General features: G+C 42.7%; 1 protein-coding gene across 1 annotated transcript in view; it reads right to left on the bottom strand.

Annotated features, from left to right (window-relative positions):
* LOC115142833 (ral GTPase-activating protein subunit beta-like) overlaps nt 1-23,263 on the bottom strand; it is an 80,564-nt gene that overhangs the window by 22,585 nt on the left and 34,716 nt on the right. The window contains 10 exon segments of the mRNA XM_065001651.1: nt 184-287; nt 612-799; nt 10,992-11,143; nt 11,780-11,962; nt 12,479-12,612; nt 14,081-14,219; nt 14,607-14,671; nt 14,863-15,010; nt 15,312-15,426; nt 17,687-17,854. Of these exon segments, the coding sequence (XP_064857723.1) occupies nt 184-287; nt 612-799; nt 10,992-11,143; nt 11,780-11,962; nt 12,479-12,612; nt 14,081-14,219; nt 14,607-14,671; nt 14,863-15,010; nt 15,312-15,426; nt 17,687-17,854 (1,396 nt within the window).

Genomic DNA, 23,263 nt, shown 5'->3' on the forward strand with positions numbered 1-23,263 from the left:
TGCTAGTTAATAAGACATCAATGTGAACCTTGACTCTAATAGAAATGTGCTAAAACATACTAACATAATTGATATAAAGGGTTAACTACGGTGTGTGTTACCTTGTGACTGGCGAGTAATAGAAATGTACGGAAACATATCAAGATAACAAATCTAAAGGGTTAACTAAAGTGTGCGTGTTACCTTCTGGCTGGCACGGGCCCCCCTGGGTTGGTGGAAGAGCTGCATGGTCCAGGCGTGTCTCCCAGACATCCCCCTTATCAACATGGTCACGGATGGACAGGGATCTGCTGACACACACACACACACACACACACACACACACACACACACACACAGCAACCAGGTCAACAAGGTTGTGTTCATTAGGCACAAAACAGAAGACATTGGACATGTCTAATGAGAAACTCCAATTTTCGTTTTATAGTGCAAAACCACTTTTAAACGTTTAAAATGTTAATAAACATGAGGATGATGACTGAAAACATGTGGTTGATGACTGATAACATGCGGATGACGACTGTCAAAATGGTTCTGGGATAACACGTGAAGGATTGCCAATAATATGTCAAATATATTTGTTGAAGTGGATTTGGGATAACATAACTGACTCTGTTCGTTGCCCAGCGGCTGCTCCAGCATGGCCAGGATGACAGAGTTGTCTAGGACAAAGTAGCGGAAGTTCTTGCGGCTGGTAGAGGTCAGCCTGGAGTACTTGATCAGGGTGTCCTCGTTCAGCAGGCTGCAGGGGGAGGCGGGGCCACTGGGCGACGGGAACGCCCCCAGGACCTGCATTATGCTGACAGGGACAGAGATGCTGTGCATTCAAAATATATACGAGGCAGGAATCGCCGCTATAAAACATTCCAAAAGCAGAATTGTATGAGTATGAATAAAAATAGCAACCCTGAACTAAGGGGATAAGAATACAGGTTTGGTCAAATAAAAAAATATGGATGGTTGAAAAGAACTACAGTACAGTATGCAGTACATACATTTTTTAAAACTTTTAAATTAATAATATATAGCCATAGATTCTTGAAAAATATAACTTATAATTGCCTCATGAGCTTAGTTCAACTGTCTTACCCAAACAGAACCCAAAATACACTGCTCAAAAAAATAAAGGGAACCTTTAACAACACAATGTAACTCCAAGTCAATCACACTTCTGTGAAATCAAACTGTCCATTTAGGAAGCAACACTGATTGACAATAAATTTCACATGCTGTTGTGCAAATGGAATAGACAACAGGTGGAAATTATAGGCAATTAGCAAGACACCCCCAATAAAGGAGTGGTTCTGCAGGTGGTGACCACAGACCACTTCTCAGTTCCTATGCTTCCTGGCTGATGTTTTGGTCACTTTTGAATGCTGGCGGTGCTTTCACTCTAGTGGTAGTATGAGTCTACAACCCACACAAGTGGCTCAGGTAGTGCAGCTCATCCAGGATGGCTCATCCAGGATGGCACATCAATGCGAGCAGTGGCAAGAAGGTTTGCTGTGTCTGTCAGCGTAGTGTCCAGAGCATGGAGGCGCTACCAGGAGACAGGCCAGTACATCAGGAGATGTGGAGGAGGCCGTAGGAGGGCAACAACCCAGCACCAGGACCGCTACATCCGCCTTTGTGCAAGGAGGAGCAGGAGGAGCACTGCCAGAGCCCTGCAAAATGACCTCCAGCAGGCCACAAATGTGCATGTGTCTGCTCAAACGGTCAGAAACAGACTCCATGAGGGTGGTATGAGGGCCTGACACTTGGCATTTACCAAGATTGACAAATTCGCCACTGCAGCCCTGTGCTCTTCACAGATGAAAGCAGGTTCACACTGAGTCTGGAGACGCCGTGGAGAACGTTCTGCTGCCTACAACATCCTCCAGCATGACCGGTTTGGCGGTGGGTCAGTCATGGTGTGGGGTGGCATTTCTTTGGGGAGCCGCACAGCCCTCCATGTGCTCTGCCAGAGGTAGCCTGACTGCCATTAGGTACCGAGATGAGATCCTCAGACCCCTTGTGAGACCATATGCTGGTGCGGTTGGCCCTGGTTTCCTCCTAATGCAAGACAATGCTAGACCTCATGTGGCTGGAGAGTGTCAGCAGTTCCTGCAAGAGGAAGGCATTGATGCTATGGACTGGCCCGCCCGTTCCCCAGACCTGAATCCAATTGAGCACATCTGGGACATCATGTCTCGCTCCATCCACCAACGTTGCACCACAGACTGTCCAGGAGATGGCGGATGCTTTAGTCCAGGTCTGGGAGGAGATCCCTCAGGAGACCATCCGCCACCTCATCAGGAGCATGCCCAGGCGTTGTAGGGAGGTCATACAGGCACGTGGAGGCCACACACACTACTGAGCCTCATTTTGACTTGTTTTAAGGACATTACATCAAAGTTGGATCAGCCTGTAGTGTGGTTTTCCACTTTAATTTTGAGTGGGTATGATAAGGAAATGTGAAGTGCACATCAAAGTTGTATTTATTATGATCCATTAACGTCTCATCTTTCAAAATACATAGTCATCTTAATTTACAGCATTTCCCTCAAAAACAATTTAAGAAGTTGGCCAATTAGCAGGAGGGATGGGGGCAACTTCTTGTCCCGCGCGGTGCTCAAGTTCCCGTACGGCTGTCAGTCAAAACCTATACAGCGCTGTGAAGCAGAGACAGCAAGCTCCTGACGTCATAGCATGTTACTGTGCAGCCACTGCGTTCCAATTTAGGCGCTTATCAGTGTCCAAATCTGCTATTTTCAACCCATATACGGGAACAAGTGTAAAGGGCTACGGGGCAATCAGCAACAATTGGGCTGGAGAAATGTAACCTCAAATTCATAGAGCTATGGATGCAAGGAGTGGTGAACAATGAGATCAAAAGTATAGTTTAAAAGATGTTTTGGGCTATGCATGCTGTAAAGATGTAGTGTCCCCAAGACACATCTTCGTACTATGGGGGACTGAGCCTTCTGTTCCCTTGCCTATGGAATGCTCTATCTGACCACCAATCTGAACTTCAAAACACATTTCTATAGACTCCCTTTCTTATAGTCCTAATATGGACAGTCCTTTTAGCACATAGCCTACAAATGTTTTAAATACAAGTGCATCGGTCCGCAGATCCCGAACCGATCCGAATGTATCATTCATCGGCCAGAAAATCTATTCAAACATTATGAATCACCGGTTCACTAAAAGGTTTTGTTCATATTACATTCTACCTTCTGAAATTACCTTATTTTGTGACAACTGATACGTCCTGTCGAACTGCATGTAACTGTGTTGACAGTCATTGATCTACAAGTCATTTTGCATGCCGAACGACCCCACGCACCATCAGTAACTTCGTCAAACTATGCACTGTGCCCAGTCTTACGCGCTGACCAACCCGAGATAGGCGGCTTGCTTCTAACCTTGCACATCTGCGCGGCACCTTCAGCATTCAAATGCTAAAATGGCTTGCATGATATTAGGCTTTATTAGTTGAGTGACAACCTATGTAATTTGCTAGGTTATTATCTATGTGCTGTTGAAAACGGTGTTTTACCGGAATAAAAGTAAGCTACAAGAGACAACTCTCACCTGGCTATACCTGGTGAACGGGGCTTACAATACATTTCATTTTGATCAGGTTCACCATCAGCAATAGTTTTAGTAGTTTCTCTTTAAACAATCAGTGTACACTGAGTATATAAAATATTAATAACACCTTCTCTTTCCATGATAGACTGAGCAGGTGAATCCAGGTGAAAGCTATGATCCCTTACTGATGTCACTTGTTAAATCCATTTCAAAATCAGTGTAGATGAAGGGGAGGAGACAGGTTAAAGAAGGATTTTTAAGTCTTGAGACAATGATTGTGTATGTGTGCCATTCAGAGGGTGAATGGGCAAGACAAAATATTCAATTGCCCTTAAAATGGGGTATGGTAGTAGGTGCCAGGCTCATCGGTCTGTATCAAGAACTGCAACGCTGCTGGGTATTAAAAAAAAAAGAAGAAAAAAAAGAAGGTTTTGCATCACATCGATTCTTTCTCTAATCAAACAGAATCTTTTCAAACTAAAAACGTATCGTTTCTGTACCGGAGCCAATGTGTATCGAATCTTCTTGAAAGGAGAAGATGCACATCACTACTAGTAGGGCCCTATAAAATCCATCACATTTTTCCCAATTGCCGTTTTCCGCTCTCTCTCTCAAAAAAGTGTTTTTATAGAGAATTGTAACTAGTTGTTTTTCAAAACAATGCTTGAGCCCACTTTTGAGGTCTGGGAGAAATAAAATTAAAATACTATCATTCTTGGGTGTAGTAACCTTTTAATTCCAGTGTGCACCAACAAGAGTGTTTTTTAGCAGTGTTTTGCATACATGTGAGGGTAGAGTTTGCAAAACAAATACCCACTGGATTGATATGTAACTTTCAAAATACAGAATACGGGGTTGATTTCTTTTTTTTTCTTCAATTTAAAGTTTTATTAAGTTCTTGTTTTTCAATCAACCAACAAAACACATTCCACATTCACAGATGTGGCTTTAAAAAAATAAAAAGTCAAAAAATAATAATACATTTGAAAAAATTTAAATACAATTAAAATGAATGATAAAGTCAAATAAAAGCATTTATTTTTCTTAATCTATATATTTTCCTTGGTACCTGTATATACATACATACATACATACATACATACGCACATATACATACACACACACATACGTACTCAAAAACTAAATTAAAATAAAAACAAACACACAAAAAAAAAAAAACATACCACATGCAGCAGCACTATCAAGGTTCTTATCAGCTATTTCAAGCATTCGCTGAGACGATGGGCCAATAATTCGTTTTTAGGTTTTACAGTACCTTACACAAAATGTATCTGCGCATTTCCCTAGTCACCCCGTTCACTCTGTCCAGTTTGAAATATAGTTGAATAGTGGGGACCAGAGTCTATCAAACTTGGGCTGTCTCTTGTGGAGGTCATAAGTGAGCTTTTCAAGAGGAAGGAAGTCAACAATCTGGTCAATCCACATTTTAAATGTAGGGGGGGTATTAGAGGCCCACAATAGAAGAATACATTTCTTAGCAAAGTATGTAATAGTCATAAGCAAATTTTCTCTGTCAGGATCAAGAACAAAGTCCTGCTGGGCATTAAGAAGATAGATACATGGGGTCATATCAAACTGTACCTCTAGTATTTTCTGTGCAGCGGTATGTACAGATTGCCAGAATCTGGCAATCTCCCTACAGCTCCAAAATACATGCATATAGGTTCCACATTCAGAGGTACATCTTTTACAGTTAGGAGACATATCTGTTTTCATTCTATGGAGTCTCAAAGGAGTATAATAAAATTTGTACAAAAATTTGTAATTAGATTCTTTCATTTTTACACTGGTAGAGGAGCAGTATACCTTTTCGCAAACCTCCGCCCATAACTCATCACTAATAGTCAGACCAAGGTCCTTTTCCCAGATTATTTTCAAAGGAGTAAAGGAGGAGCTTCCTTTCTCAGAAAGGAGTCTATAGATGCAAGATATTTTGCCTTTAATGGATTGTGCTGTGACAAGAAGGGTTTCAACTTCGTTCAACTGAGTTCTAAACCTCCTCTTGGAGGTAAATGAGGAAATTACATGTCTAATTTGAAGATATTTAAAAAAAAAATGGGATCTTGGCACGTCGAATTCACTGCAGAGCTCTTGAAAGGATTTCAGTGTAGTGGTTTTCTGATGAAATAGGTCTGAAAAGGTCCTGATTCCTAGAGTATGCCAAAGATTAAAGTTGGCATCCCTCAGGGCTTTTGGCAAGTCTGGGTTGCCTACTATAGGCGAGTGAGAACATATTTGGGAGGAAATGCCCAGGTATTTCTTACAGTCCCTCCACGCTAGTAGGGTGCTGTAAATCACAAAGGATTTGGCTATGTTGCCCACTTCACTAAAGTTATTAATGAATATAATTGAGCTTAAGGGCAATGAACCACAGGATTGGGCTTCTATCTGAATCCACGTTGACTCTTGTCTGTTTGTGATCCATGTTAGCATGTTGCGGATTTGGGCAGACCAGTAGTACAATTGAAGGGAGGGAAGGGCAAGGCCACCTTTAGATTCGGGTTTTGATAAAGTGGAAAACTTGATCCTAGGTTTTTTATTGCCCCATATAAATTTGGTGATGCTTTGGTTAGTTGTTTTGAAGAATGAAACTGGGAGATAGCATGGGAGCATCTGAAATAAGTAGTTCAGTCTAGGGAGGACGTTCATACGGATTACATTAATTCTTCCCACTAAGCTAATTGGGAGGGAGATCCAGGTTTGGAGATTGTTCTTGATTCGATCCAGGAGTGGAAGATAATTTTCCTTAAAAAGGCTATTCAGATCTGGTGTTATGAAGATCCCGAGGTATTGAAACCCCTGTGTTTTCCATTGGAAAGGACAAAGTGTCTTCATAGAGCTGGTGAGTGTAATATTGAGAGGGCAGACAGTGGATTTGTTAAAGTTGATCTTATAACCTGAGAACTTGCCATACTGGGCAATTGTGTCTAAAATGAGAGGGAGGGATTTCTCAGGGTTGGATATGTAAGAGCAAGACATCATCCGCGTAAAGCGAAATCTTGTGCTGCAGGCCACCTGCAGAAACACCCATAATACTTGGATTGCTCCTTATCAGCTCTGCCAGAGGCTCCGCCCCCAACAAGTAGAGCAGCGGGGACAGCGAGCACCCTTGTCTTGTGCCCCGCTCCAGAGGGAATCTGTCAGAGTTCAGTCCATTAGTAGTCACCATGGCATTTGGATGAGAGTATAGTGATTTGATCCATTTAATAAAATTTGGGCCCATATTGAACTTTTCTAAGACTGAAAACAGAATGCTCCACTCCATCCTGTCAAACGCCTTCTCAGCATCCAGTGAAGCCAGCAGGACAGGGGTCTTCTGTGCGTTTACTTGATCCATAATATCAAAAAGACGGCGAATGTTATCAGAAGAGTATCTGTCTCTAATAAATCCAGTTTGGTCCGCTTTTATTATTTTGGGAAGAAGAGTGTTTAGTCTTATGGCGAGCAATTTGGTAATTATTTTATAGTCGAAATCCAACAAGCTTATGGGCCGGAAGGACGAGCAGGATAGGGGTCCTTGTCCTTTTTAGCAACACTGTAATGCGAGCTGTGTGCATTGAGTCTGGGAGAACTCCGTTTTTGCAAAAATCCTCCAGCATTGGCATGAAGATAGGGCTGAGCTGGGGCCAAAAAGCTTTATAGAACTCTCTGGGGAATCCATCTGGGCCTGGGGACTTATTAGGTGGCATGGAGGTAATTGCCTCCAGGATCTCCTCAGGAGTGAAGGGGGAGTTGAGATCTTCCTGGTCGGTCTCTGATAGTTTAGGTAGCGAGATTCCCTCTAGGAAAGAGTGGAGTTCTGCCTCCGTGTGTTTTCTCTCAGAGGTATATAGTTTGCAGTAAAAATCATGAAAAGTTAAATTGATATTTTTTGGGTCATATGTGACCTCGTCCTCTGCTGTTCGGATAGCCATGATTGTACGCTCTGACTGCTCCTTTTTTAATTGGTAAGCAAGCAATCTACTGGGCCTATTGCTATACTCATGGTATTTCTGTTTAGTAAAGAAAACTTTTTTTTTTTTATCTCCCGAGTGTAGTCCAAATTCAGTTTGGCTTTGGCTGCTTTAAGATGACTCCAGGAAGTGCTGTCTAGGGATTGTTTATGTATTATTTCACAGCATTCCAGCTCCCTCTCAAGATCTAGCCTGTGTGCTTCCATTGCTTTTTTCTTAGAGGAAGCATATGCAATTAGATGACCTCTTAGTGTGGCTTTAGCAGCGTCCCACATTGTGGCCGGAGAAACAGGGGAATCTTTATTGTCTTGTGTGTAGTTGTCTATCCATGTAGTTACTAATGTATGGAACTCGTCATTTGATAGCATGGAGGTATTGAATTTCCAGCTCTTTGACCTCGGGATGTTTTTGCAGAGGTCAAAGCGGAGGTGGACAAAGGCGTGATCTGAAAGTGCTATGGGTCCGATTGTACAAGTGGCTGAATTTATGAAACTCTTTGGGATAAAAATGTAATCTATACGTGAGTAGGTGTTATGGACATTAGAGTAGTATGTATAGTCCATAGATGAGCTATTATTCTCTCTCCAGATATCTATCAGCCCCATCTCTTTAGTAAGAGAGTTCAACATCTTTGCAGATCTAGGATTTGTGGTGGGGACTTGAGATGATTTGTCTAGAGTTGGGTTAAGGGTACAATTAAAATCTCCGGCCACCACACCAAAGGAGACACAATGCTCATTGAACAGGGTTATAATTTTTGACATGAAGGCAGGAGTATCTGTGTTAGGGGCGTATATGTTTAATATAGTAATTGGTTGATCATATAGTGACCCAGTTATCAAAATAAATCTCCCCTCCGGATCAGATATGTTTTTGTCTATTATGAAAGGAACATTTTTATGGATAAGTATGGCTGTGCCTCTACTGTTTGATTTGAAAGATGAGAAATACACCTGTCCCACCCAAGCTCTGCGGAGTTTGGCATGTTCAGCATCACAGAGGTGTGTCTCTTGTAATAGCGCAATGTCTGCTTTTTCCTTTTTTAGAGCACATAGTATCTTTTTCCATTTTATTGCATGCCCTAGACCATGGCAGTTCCATGTCAATAGATTTAAGGTACTAGTCATCGTCATCGAGCAGTAATCGAACTTTAGTGCAAGTCATCGCTGGGTAAAAGTGGATAGTAATTACAGCTGCGTTCACATAAAAGGAAAATAAATGGTGTACATAAAATAATAATCTCTGAACACCCCAGCAGAGTTCCCAAACAACTCGACACATCCCGTTGGATCTATTACCCCCCCCCCGCTCGGTCTCAATTCTGTGTTCCGAATAAAACAAAAACCGGGAACAGTTAGCAACGCACAACGTCTCCCTCGCCCCACCAAAGAAATGCCTCATCCTCTCCACCCCGCATTGAGTAAGTAACACAGTTGCCCTCGTCCAGACCTCAGTAAAAGAGGGAGAAAAATAAAATCAATAGCCCAGCCTACATATACCTCCCCAAGGGACATAGGGAACCCCAGGTAATAATAGCAACAACAAAAAAAAAAACAGGGAAATAAAAGTAGGCTGAAACATTAGTAGGCCTAGGTTAGGCTATACAGCCCATCCCTCTCAGTTAAAGGAAAATAAATATAAATTGGACGGCTGTAATGACATTTAGGGGGTGGGTCTCTGGATATCGGCTATATGTCGTCTTACCTCCTTTAGTAATGGCATTAATCGCATTTAGTCATTGGTCTGTTTCTCATTGGCCAGGATTTTCTTTCAAAAAACGTTTTGCCTCTTCGGGAGTTTTGAAGTGTCGCAAGGCTCCTTGGTGAAGAATCCTGAGCTCGTTTGGGTATTTGAATCCCCTGAAGATGCCTCGGTCAATGGAGTATTTCTTCACTTCGTCAAATTCTCGGCGCTTTCGGCGTATTCCAGCTGACAGGTCCTGGTGTAAAGCGAGTTTGGAGTTTCCCACTGTGATGGTGTTGTTTTTCGCCGCCTGTAGGACTCGTTCCTTGTCGGTGAATCTCAGGAAACGTATGGTGATTGGGCGCGGTGGTTGTCTGGCTGCTGGTGGGGGCCTCAGTGCTCGGTGAGCTCTCTCGAGTTCTATGGGCCTGTCGGTGGGCAGGTGGAGCCACTCGGGAAGTTTGTCTTGCAGGTAGCGGATCAGTGGCATGTTTCCCTCTTCTTTTTCGCCCAGATTGAATAGAACACAATTATTCCTTCGCCCCCTGTTTTCCAGGTCCTCTGTTTTCTCTTCCAGATGCTCGATTGTCTTTTTAGCATATTCTATTGTTTCCATGGCATCTGTCAGTAAGTTTTCCATGGATAGGATTCGCCCCTCTGCCTCAACCAGGCGCCCGGCGCCTGGACATCTTGTTGTTGATGTCAGGCAATGCGTTTTCCAGGATTGTCACCTTGCCCCCTATCGCACTGAGCTGAGAGTTAATGGCATCTAATTTGGTGTTTAGTTCTGTACGTTGGGATCTCAACTCAGAGAGGATGTCTTCGACAGAGTGCGAGGTTGGCATTCGTTGTGCCTCGTGGGGGAGCGGGTTCTCTTGCTCCTGGCTAATGGCGCTAGTTTTTTCTGAAGCTAGCTTCTTCTTCTTGGAGGCTTTTTCCGTCGCTAATACTCGAGTCCGGGTAAAAATGTCACCTGTAGTGTCGCCTTTTGTAGCCGCCATGACTTTTTCTTACTAAAGCTAAATGAGTGTGAACTTGGAATGGAGGTAAGATTAGGAATTGGAAACTACTTGTGCGGAGCTCTTAGTTCACGCGGCCATCTCGTTCAAGGGTCACGTGATCCCTCCGGGGTTGATTTCTGTATTTTGAGAAAACCTTTCCATCTACCAGAAGACTTTTCATTAGCATCATCGCTAATGACTACACAGTGGTAGATCCGCACATACACAGACAAGGAATTCTCATCGTCTCTTCAGATATTTGCAGGAAATACGAATCACTGATGCATTCTGTTCATGTCTTATGATAAACTGTTACTAAATTCAATGGGTAAAAATAAAAATGTGAAATCCATTTTAATATCTGGGTTCAGTGATTCCGTCCACGTTCTCCATATTGTAGAATTTATAGGGCAATATACTAGCTTAAAGGACAACTTCTAAATGTTATGCAATGAAATCAGCTAAATATATCCACATTTGCACTTTAGTAACCACATTGTGGGGCTGTAATTACAATACATAAATCATGATGGATTATTACGGATATCAAACTTGTTGAATGTGTGCCAATGAAAGCGTCCTGCGTTCCATGGATAAGTTATATTCTTCAAGAATCAATGGCTTTAAATCATTAAAAGTAAAAACAAAATTGGATATACCAACCACAGATTGCCCCTTTAAGAGAGCAAAAGACAATGAATCTTTCCCTATGAAACGTAACTGTATATTCCCATTACTCCTGTCAGGTGGCACTCACCATGACAGGGTGGCCTCGGCAGCATCCTTCACCCTCATGGAGGCCGGATTGTGCTCCTTGTCCCCTTTGTACCGCACTTCCTGGTCACTGGTCTTAGACTTGCTGCCCGATATTCCCAGCTCCACGATCTCCAGCACCTCTATCAAACAGTCCTGCAACAAAACACTATGTAATTGCATGGCACAAAAGTCAGGAGGTGAGTTTAGTCTTTAGAGAGCTCAGCTCATAAGGCAGAGAATAATGATGATAAAATAGTAAATCATGACATTATGTCAATGGAGGATATATGACCATTTGAATGATGAATGATCCCTCAAAGGACAGCGGAAGACACCTGAAACCCCACCTCTTTCAGGAATACCTAGGATAGGATAAAGTAATCCTTCTCACCCCCTTGAAAGATTTAGATGCACTATTGTAAAGTGGCTGTTCCACTGGATGTCTTAAGGTGAACGCACCAATTTGTAAGTCGCTCTGGATAAGAGCGTCTGCTAAATGACTTAAATGTAAATGTAAATGAATGATTCAAAGGGAAGATTTGACCCACACCTCAAAGGTCGATATTTGCATCCATAGTATTTAGTAGCAGCAGCGTAGTCCAAGGGGTGAATCTTAACTTCCCTTTAAGTCTAATTTCCACCGTCATACATTGAAATCAATGAGAGACTAAGTGAAAAATCGACATAAATGGAAGTTAAGATTCACCACCACATGCTTAGATGGACAGAACAGTAAGACTAGCAGGCAGTTATGTAGGTAGAAAGCAGGTGGTGTTGTTGTTCCCCTACCTTTTCATTGAGCATGTCGGGGTGCTCTGTCAGCCACACACACAGGCACTGGAAGGCCGCCACGATCATAGAGTGCAGGTCTCGGGAGTGGAGGGGGGCCGGCCGGCTGCACTGATACACGATATAACTGCACACCGAGCTGACTGCACGTTTACGGTCCGCAGACTCCACACTCGCCCTCACCTGAGGAAGAGGGAGATACAGCAGGGATCAGTGAACTACGACTGGTTCTTATTCACTTTATTGCCTACTCCTTCATATTCATTGCAGCACTTGTGTTCATTTTCGTAGCCTTTCCATATGTCCCACCACCCTATAGGAAATAGAAATTCCTTTGGTCTCTACCGAGTTAGATAAAGCTTTTAGTTTTTTTGCATCTTATTTGTGGAACAATCTTCAAAATGTTCTTAAATTTGACATTTTGGTGCCTCGAGGGCAATTCAGAAAGCAGATTGAGGACCTTACTACTGAATGTCTTAATTTTTTGACTGCTTTTCTTTCTGCTTGAAATTTGTAATTATATTGATGTGTGTATTTCCTGTAATTGATGTAATTCTGTAAAAGAGACCTTGGTTCAAATGTTGCAAATCCTAAAGGAAATATGCATGTCCACCTACCTGAAACACTCATTCTTGATCCCGTGGCAAGACGTTTTAAAATGTTGCGTGCCTTAATGAACAAGACCCTGGGGGCTCTTACCTTGGCTAGGCCGGCCAGCAGCTCCAGGGCGGCCAGGGAGATGCTCATGTCGGGCCTCCACTGGGAGTTGAGCCTCTGGGTGACCAGGTGGATGCTGCGGATCAGTAGGCCGGCGGCTGTATCTGTGTGGAGAGCTAGGGATATGACACCCCCAGATGACGACACCATACCACGTCACGCCACAAGCAGAGAAGGAGAGCTGGGGTTAGTAACTACCGGACCAGGCAGAACACGTCTAATAAGCATCAGATACACAGCAATCGGCATGTCGAGCAGTACTGTATGAGGACAAACAGGTACACTCAAACCATTGGTAATTGAAGTAATGGCTTTTTTTGTTCGGTATGAGGTTAGATATTGTGGTTGGATAAACCAGGATTGGGGGTCAAATTCAGTTTTCAACTCATTGAAATCTAAAAATCCTCATTAGAAATGTTAAATTCGTGAATTCACACCAACACTGGTATAAACCATGTCCAACCGTGCATGTTGCCAATAAAGTGGTAGCCAACACTTGGACAATTTTATCGACCAAGAACATGCATCTTTACAAAAAATAAATAATAATAATCAAATAATCAACAAATAGTGTTGCATGTAAGTGTTTCAATTGTCTTTCAGACGCGTCGGTGTTAAAATGAAGATGGACAAACACTTAACATTTCAACAAAGTTTGTAGAAGATTCTGTTTGAAATGAACTTAGAGAACACAAGAAATTGCAGTACAACTGCTGCACACAAGAGAGAGCCTTGAGCCATTTAGTGGATTGTCAGCATTTTTGCCCATTATCTACTTATTTTATAATATATTTGCAGCCAGTCAGTGGGAATAACATGGGATGAATCTCAATTGTATATGTGCTTGATTCCTCGTGTCCTCACCACCTACTCAAAATGCATTGGAGGAGAAGATCCTAGGGATGGAACCTCAGATCTTCTGCTCCAATGTGCTTTGAGAAGGAGACAAGCAAGGATTATGTGAGGAATCAAATAAATACTTAAACATTCAACTCCAGGTCTTGGTTCATAGTCCAACTCCCATAAAACGACATGCATATGCTGAATACCATAACGCATGCAGTTAAAGACGACGTTAATGAACAAGTTGCACACACTGTATAGGGAGGAAATCTAGCAAGTGACAATACACGCAACTGTCTCCATTCTGATAACAGTAGTATAGTATCATTCAAATGACACGGCATCACTGCAAATATGAGAATAATAATGCATTTTTGGTTCATCATGGAATCACCTTTAGTCAACGTCATATATGTCCACTATACAATTAAAGCATGGCTGACCGGAATGAAAAAGGTGAAAACACAGTGTCAACATTCAAAACTACAAAAACATTTCTGATTTTACATTGCGCACGTCTAGCTTGTTACACTAGTCAAGAAAGGCCTCATCTTCAGAGCTACTAACAAGGAAGGGCTGACGGTTGGTTGATTTTTGGCACACCTAGGTCCAAATATAATTTGTTTCCTTTTAAGATTCTTCAGGTGCGCATGATTGAACTTCCCTGGGACAATTTTGCCAATTAACCCAGGTCAGGATTTTGGAAAAAGGGCTCATGAGTGCGTCCTCGAAGGGGCTCACCGTAGTCTCTGAGGAGGGCCTGGGCGGGCCTCTCGCTGTCGGGGGTGGTGGCCTCAGAGCTGCCCCCGCTGGCGTTGCTGATGCCACTGTTGTTCCTGCTGTGGCTTTTAGCCAGAGCATGGCTGCCATCCACACTGCCCTATTGGGGTGGCATTAGAATGTTCAGGGGTCATAGTCTGCTCAGATGATTAAAAGGGAGATTTTCATCAAAAAGCATTTTGTTCATAAGTCCACTGGTCCCCTAAACCTTTTTGGGGATAAACAGTGGACTAATGAACAAAATAAATGTTAAAAAAATGTTTGAGTAAAATATCCTTTAAATACTGATTTATTGATGACCTCTTGCCAGGTTGCCCCCATAAGAGGTTTCTAACCTCAAGGGTCTTCCATTGTTCAATAAAGGTCACATCTCTTTTTTAACGATCTCTCTTAGCTACACGTGTAGTTAAGTTTACCGTATTTAAACATTTCTTTCTAGTTGGGTGAGCGCTTCTACAGCGTGGAGTACAAAATTATTAGTTCTTACCACCTCCGCTTGGGCACCGATGGACTCCAGGAGAGCAGAGTCTTGGACAATGTTGAGCATGGCACCTGTACAGAAAAAAGGCCTTTAGTCATTCCATTGTAGTTATGGAATAGTTATTACAATTCATTGATTCTGTATTACTTAAAAGAGAAAGATGCCAAATTACAAAATAATACATTTAATGTATAACACAGTTTTCAGTGTAAACAATCAAAGTAAAAGAAATTGCTGCAGATAAAATTGAGATCAACTTCACCCAGGATCATCTGCGTATTGGTGGGGTCCGTCTCCGTCTGTAGCGCTCCTATCAGGATGTTGACCAATCGCAGCTTGAAGGAGAGGAAGGTGACGGCCTTGTCGTGCAGCGAGTTGTCATCATTGCTAAACTTGCCCTCCAAGAGCACCTGGAACATACAAATAATACACAAGGGTTACTTTGCATTTAGGCGACCTCAGAATTACAGGGCATTGCAAATGATCAACTAAAACAGAGTCAGAACAGTCCAAGTCCATCTACACGCCTCAATCGAAATTGAATGTTAAATATAAAAGCTATATAATTTCCTAATTTTATGCTATTATTTTCCATGTATTTAGGGTTGATATGAAGCATATTAGAGGTCTCTACACAACCGATGGTGTGATTCTAATTTCAATTTTGAAGTGTGATGTCCATTTAAACTCTCTTATAATTAACAGGTTTACCTCTGACTTGACCTTGCCAAAGTGGTGTGGCAGAGGCAGCATGGACAACAGGATGTTAATGGAGGCTCTCCTCAGGTCAGTGGGGTTCACGTATGTCTTAAACTTTGACAGCTCTCTGGGGGGGAGGAAAGAACAAGTTAACTTAACTCAAATGTCAAACATTCAAAAGATACAGCAGTCAGATACCATGTTTAACCAACACCAAGCGTACACTGATAAAACTCCTCAAACAAATGCTTACATTAACATTTGAGCTTGTTTTAAGCATATACCGTTTTTTAATGTTAATTTCTGGGCATTTCCCTTGCGTGACACTAAGAGACAAACATACAAAAGGCGGCATACTTCACCCTAAGGGCTAAAAAAGTCCATTCTGGTCAAAACCGCATTCCTTATGCATGCAGATGTCCTTAACACAGAAATAGAAAGACCATTTGACTTGAACTGTCGTTCAAACATCATACGACTAATTAGACAAGGTACATTTCTGTGTGCTTGCGTCAGCTGTACAAGCAGCAGTGATGCCACGATACCAGAATTGTGCTTCAATACTGATACCAGGTTAAGTATCATGATACTCGATAACAAAATAAACCACAAAAATAAATGCTTATTAGCCAAAGGTTGGCATGCTGTCTCTCTATATGTAGCTATTCATTGGCTACATTTGGTCATTATGGTGTGTATTAAACATCTGTGTAATATTCAGCATTACTATATTCTTTTGAATATTGTATTAATTACATACATTTTTGTGTCAAATTACAAAGAATTACGTTGCCCTTTAATAAGATATTTTTAAAGGGAAATTTATTAAAAAATGTCAACTTTATATTCATCATCTCCGGCACCACCCTAACATCAACATATGTGAAAATAGAACATTTATGTTTTGTAGTAAAGATTGTAGGTAAGTGATTCCAATGACATCAACCAATTAGTAGGCAATGCCTACTCAAAATTGGTTCAAATCACACGATGCACACCAATGATGTCAACGGAAACATTTTGCTCTGTCAAAATAGGGCTCCAGAATTATCTGAATATTTTGTTCAATAGAGATGAATTTGCTTATATCTTTATGGGCACCGATATCATAGGCTAATTTATTTGGGGCCAATTCACCACGAGTAAGTGGAAACTCAAAACACATTAACTGTATCGCTAACGCTAAACATAATACCCACTGCTGGTAGCCATGTATTAATCTAACAGAAAATGAAAGGTCTTAAAACTTTTCATTTGTAGCCTACTACCCAATGAGTCCTATGGACTTGCAAAGGCTGTTGCGTATTTCGAAGCCATATCAAATATCTTGGTTGTAAAATAGTTGCTATAGAAATAAATACAGTGACAACAGTAGTTGCTTCCAAAGCTGTATTTTTTTCCTCCAAAAGGATTTTGAACAGTCATAGCCTACAAATGCAGTGGGGGGAGAGGAAGAGAGTGGCACTCATCACAGCAGCAGGCCTGAGTGAAACAGCCGCAGGGCAGAGACTTTCATTACAGGAATCATAAGGATAACGCACATTACTGTTTGACCAAATCATGGTTTTAGCCTCCTAAAATAATAGAACGTTTGAAGTGAGGTGACCATGTAGAATGTGCAGCTCGCGCCGATGCGACCAATTAGAAAACATTTAACTCGCACAGCCAAGTTAATGGGTCGCAAAATACAACTTTATTGTCACTGTCTGGAGCCCAGCCTCCTGATGACCTGGATGGAATCATGTGATCCTTCCTTAACCCATACGGGTTTCAGCCCATTCTAAAAATGTATTTTGGGAACTAGAGTCCTCTGTCCATCTCTATGATCTGGCTACAGTAGCCAAGACGAATGCTAAGCGTCTTTCTGGAGCCTATTCCTAAGTTGCTAATATATTAATAATTGAAAGTGTTGCTAGTCTGGACAGATCCTGTGTGCTGTGTTGAATGCATCAACTCATGTACAGCTTATTAAATTGTGACTCGCGTGATGGTGTTTGAATGAATGGCCAATCATATTGCTCAATTATAGCTTTTTCCAAGTGTAATCTAAACAATGCAGTGCTGACCAGGAAGCGACACTAGCAGTTTTCTATGGCAGATTGTGACAGAGCACATAAATGTCTAACTAGAACACCAAATGTGCTGAAACATTACTGGCCTGGTCGACAAATTACTAGACAGACTTGATCCTGTCATTCAGTGTATGGCGTGAGACATTTAATAGAAGAACCGAAAGTAACAAATCTTGTACCGAACCGTTTGTTGTAATTTCGTTTCTTACAAGCAGTACAAGTGGTGTCAGCGCAGGAGAGTGCAGAATAATGAGAAGTATGGGGAATAAGTGTTCTTTCAGCAAGCACACCAAATATAGACGGTGCATTCCTCACCGGTCAGGGAGGACGTTCTCCAGGGCTGAGATGAAGTAGGGGACCACCACATTAATGCCCTTAATATCGGAGCAGAAGAGGGCTGAGGAGTTGAGGATGATGCTGGCCAGCACCGGTCGGCAGATGTAGTCGGAGATCTGGAGGCCCTGGATCAGAACCATGTAGAACCTGGGGGAGGAAAGAGACCGGAGGAGTCAGTCTGAAGCTAGAACACGTGCTTGGAAAAGCTGTGGAAAAGGGGAACACATATTTAGAAACGTTATAGTAGTCTGGTTAGCCATTTGCAAGTAGTCTGGGTAGCCATTTGATTAGATGTTCAGTAGTCTTATGGCTTGGGGGTAGAAGCTGTTTAGAAGCCTCTTGGACATAGACTTGGCTCGCCGGTACCACCTCCCGTGCGGGAGCAGAGAGAAAGGTTTATGACTAAGGTGGCTGGAGTCTGACATTTTTAGGGCCTTCCTCTGACACCGCCTGATATAGAGGTCCTGGAAGGCAGGAAGCTTGGCCCCAGTGATGTACTGAGCTGTACGCACAACCCTTTGTAGTGCCTTGCAGTCAGAGGCTGAACAGTTGCCATACCAGGTAGTGATACAATCAGTCAGGATGCTCTCGATGGTGCAGCTGTATAACCTTTTGAGGATCTGAGGACCCATGACAAATCTTTTCAGTCTCCCGTAGGGGAAATAGGTTTTGTTGTGCCCTCTTCGCGACTGTTTTGGTGTGCTTGGACCATGTTAGTTTGTTGGTGATGTGGACAACAAGGAACTTGAAGCTCTCAACCTGCTCCACTACAGCCCCGTCGATGAGAATGGGTCATGCTCGGTCCTCATTTTCCTGTAGTCCACAATCCTCCTTAGTCTTGATTAATTTGAGGGAGAGGTTGTTGTCCTGTCACCACACGGCCAGGTCTCTGACCTCCTCCCTATATGCTGTCTCGTCGTTGGTGATCAGGCCTACCACTGTTGTGTCATCGGAAAACTTAATGATGGTGTTGGAGTCATGCCTGGCCTTGCAGTCATGAGTGAACAGGGAGTACAGGAGGGGACTGAGCACGCACCCTTTAGTGGCCCTCATGCTAAGGATCAGCTTGGCGGATGTGTTGTTACCTACCCTTACCACCTGGGGGCGGCCCGTCAGGAAGTCCAGGCTCCAGTTGCAGAGGGAGGTGTTTAGTCCAAGGGTCCCTTAGCTTTGTGATGAGCTTTGAGGGCACTATGGTGTTGAATGCTGAGCTGTAGTCAATGAATAGCATTCTCACATAGGTGTTCCTTTTGTCCAGGTGTGAAAGGGCAGTGTGGAGTGCAATAGAGATTTCGTAATATGTGGATCTGTTGGGGCGGAATGCAAATTGGAGTGGATCTAGCGTTTCTGGGACAATGATAATGGATAGAGACGTGAGTGCCACGAGTCGGTAGTCATTTAGGGTCAGTTACCTTCGTTTTCTTGGGCACATTGAATATGGTGGTCTGCTTGAAACATGTTAGTATTGCAGACTCAGACAGGGAGAGTCTGTACTGTCTTCACTGAAAATGTCAGTGAAGACATTTGCCAGTTGGTCAGCGCATGCTTGGAGTACACGTCCTGGTAATCTGTTTGGCCCTGCGGCCTTGTGAATGTTAACCTGTTTAAAGGTCTTACTCGCATCCGCTGCGGAGAGCGTGATCACACGGCCGTCCAGAAGAGCTGATGCTCTCATGCATGTTCCAGTGTTACTTGTCTCGAAGCGAACATAGAAGTAATTTAGCTCGTCTGGTAGGCTTGCGTCAATGGGAAGCTCTCGGCTGTGCTTCCCTTTGTGGTCTAATAGTTTGCAAGCCCAGCCACATACTACAACGGCTCCGACGCTCATCCAATCTTAGTCTTGATGTTTTGCCTGTTTGATGGTTCGCCGGAGGGCATAGCGGGATATCTTAAAGCTACTTGAAAGCGGCAGCTCTAGCCCCTTAGCTCAGTGGTGTACTCCTCAATGCCATCGGAAGAATCCCAGAACATATTCCAGTCTGTGCTAGCAAAACAGTCCTGTAGCTTAGCATCTGCTTCTTCTGACCACTTTTTTATTGACCAAGTCACTAGTGCTTCCTGCTTTAATTTTTACTTGTAAGCAGGAATCAGGAGGATATAATTATGGTCAGATTTGCCAAATGGCGGGCGAGGGTGAGCTTTGTACACATCTCTGTGTGTGGAGTAAAGGTGGTCTAGAGTTTTTTCCCCCTCTGGTTGCACATTTAACTTGCTGATAGAAATGAGGTAAAACAGACTTAAGTTTCCCTGCATTAAAATCCCTGGCCACTAGGAGCGCCGCCTCTGGATGAGTGTTTTCCTGTTTGCTTATGGCGATTTACAGCTCATTGAGTGCTGTCTTAGTGCCAGCATCGGTCTGTGGTGGTGTGTTGACAGCTACGAAAAATACAGATAAACTCTGTAGATCGAGTATCTCATGATAAGCTGTAGACCACACTACCTCAGGCAAGCAAAATCTTGAGACTTCCTTAGATATCGTGCACAAGCTGAGGTATACAAATATACATAGTCTGCCAACCCCTTGTCTTACCAGAGGCTGCTGTTCTATCTTGCGAATGCAGTGTGTAACCCACCTGATTTATGCTAATAATGTCATCGTTCAGCCACGACTCAGTGAAACATAAGATATTACAATTTTTAATGTCCCGTTGGTAGGATATACGTGCTTTTAACATTTTAGCATGTTAACTATATTACTACACTGAACTAAAATATAAATGCAACATGCAACAAATTCACAGATTGTACTGAGTTACAGTTCATTGTAAGGAAATTGAAATAAATAAATGAATCTATGGATTTCACATGACTGGGAATGCAGATATGCATATGTTGAATGAATGGCACGACAATGGGCCTCAGGGTTTTGTCACGGTACCTCCGTGCATTCAAGTGGGGCTCCCGAGTGGTGCAGCGGTCTAAGATAAGACACTGCATCTCAGCACTAGAGGCATCACTACAGACACCCTGGTTCGAATCCAGGCTGTATCACAACCGGCCATGATTGGGAGTCCCATAGGGCGGCGCACAATTGACCCAGCGTAGTCCGAGATTGGTCGGTGTAGACCGTCATTGTAAATAAGAATTTGTTCTTAACTGACTTACTTAGTTAAATAAATAGTTCAACAAAATAAAAATTGCCTTCGATAAAATGCAATTGTGTTAGTTGTCAGTAGCTTATGCCTGCCCATACCATAAACCTTCCACAGGACACTCTGTTCACAACGTTGATGTCAGCAAACCGCTTGCCCATACAACACCATACACAGTCTGCCATCTGCCCGGTACAGTTGAAACCGGGATTCATCAGTGAAGAGCACACTTCTCCAGTGTGCCAGTGGCCAACGAAGGTGAGCATTTGCCCACTAAAGTCAATTACAACGCCAAACTGCAGTCAGGTCAAGACCCTGGTGAGGACGATAAGCACGCAGATGAGCTTCCGTGAGACGGTTTCTGAGAGTTTGTGCAGAAATTCTTCAGTTGTGCAAACCCAGTTTCATCAGCTGTCCGGGTGGCTGGTCTCAGACCATCCCGCAGGTGAAGAAGCTGGATGTGGAGATCCTGGGCTGGCGTGGTTAGTTGTGAGGCCTGTTGGCCGTACTGCCAAATTCTCTAAAACAACATAGGAGGCGGCTTATGGTAGAGATATTAACATAAAATTATCTGGCAATAGCTCTGGTGGATATTCCTGCAGTCAAACATGCCAAATGAACACTCCCTCAACTTGAGACATCTGTGGCATTGTGTTGTGTGACAAAGCTGCACATTTTAGAGTGGCCTTTTATTGTCCCCAGCACAAGGTGTACCTGAGTAATGATCATGCTATTTAATCAGTTTCTGAATATGCCACACCTGTCAGGTGGATGGATTATCTTGCAAAGGAGAAATACTAACAGGGAAGTAAACAAATTTGTTCACAAAATTTGAGAGAAATAGGCTTTTTGTGAGTATGGAACATTTCTGGGATCTTTTATTTCAGATCATGAAACATGGTACCAACACATTCCATGTTGCTTTTATATTTTTGTTCAGTATACTTACAAAAATAAAACACGTAATCTGTGGAGATTTGGGCACTCATTTAAAAATAATATTTATATAATACTACTACAGTGCCTTGCGAAAGTATTCGGCCCCCTTGAACTTTGCGACCTTTTGCCACATTTCAGGCTTCAAACATAAAGATATAAAATGTATTGTTTTGTGAAGAATGAACAACAAGTGGGACACAATCATGAAGTGGAACGACATTTATTGGATATTTCAAACTTTTTTAACAAATCAAAAACTGAAAAATTGGGCGTGCAAAATTATTCAGCCCCCTTAAGTTAATACTTTGTAGCGCCACCTTTTACTGCGATTACAGCTGTAAGTCGCTTGGGGTATGTCTCTATCAGTTTTGCACATCGAGAGACTGAATTTTTTTCCCATTCCTCCTTGCAAAACAGCTCGAGCTCAGTGAGGTTGGATGGAGAGCATTTGTGAACAGCAGTTTTCAGTTCTTTCCACAGATTCTCGATTGGATTCAGGTCTGGACTTTGACTTGGCCATTCTAACACCTGGATATGTTTATTTTTGAACCATTCCATTGTAGATTTTGCTTTATGTTTTGGATCATTGTCTTGTTGGAAGACAAATCTCCGTCCCAGTCTAAGGTCTTTTGCAGACTCCATCAGGTTTTCTTACAGAATGGTCCTGTATTTGGCTCCATCCATCTTCCCATCAATTTGAACCATCTTCCCTGTCCCTGCTGAAGAAAAGCAGGCCCAAACCATGATGCTGCCACCACCATGTTTGACAGTGGGGATGGTGTGTTCAGGGTGATGGGCTGTGTTTCTTTTACGCCAAACATAACGTTTTGCATTGTTGCCAAAAAGTTCAATTTTGGTTTCATCTGACCAGAGCACCTTCTTCCACATGTTTGGTGTGTCTCCCAGGTGGCTTGTGGCAAACTTTAAACAACACTTTTTATGGATATCTTTAAGAAATGGCTTTCTTCTTGCCACTCTTCCATAAAGGCCAGATTTGTGCAATATACGACTGATTGTTGTCCTATGGACAGAGTCTCCCACCTCAGCTGTAGATCTCTGCAGTTCATCCAGAGTGATCATGGGCCTCTTGGCTGCATCTCTGATCAGTCTTCTCCTTGTATGAGCTGAAAGTTTAGAGGGACGGCCAGGTCTTGGTAGATTTGCAGTGGTCTGATACTCCTTCCATTTCAATATTATCGCTTGCACTGTGCTCCTTGGGATGTTTAAAGCTTGGGAAATCTTTTTGTATCCAAATCCGGCTTTAAACTTCTTCACAACAGTATCTCGGACCTGCCTGGTGTGTTCCTTGTTCTTCATGATGCTCTCTGCGCTTTTAACGGACCTCTGAGACTATCACAGTGCAGGTGCATTTATACGGAGACTTGATTACACACAGGTGGATTGTATTTATCATCATTAGTCATTTAGGTCAACATTGGATCATACAGAGATCCTCACTGAACTTCTGGAGAGAGTTTGCTGCACTGAAAGTAAAGGGGCTGAATAATTTTGCACGCCCAATTTT

Source organism: Oncorhynchus nerka, linkage group LG15 (assembly GCF_034236695.1).
Source record: "Oncorhynchus nerka isolate Pitt River linkage group LG15, Oner_Uvic_2.0, whole genome shotgun sequence".
NCBI classification, from domain to species: Eukaryota; Metazoa; Chordata; class Actinopteri; order Salmoniformes; family Salmonidae; genus Oncorhynchus; species Oncorhynchus nerka.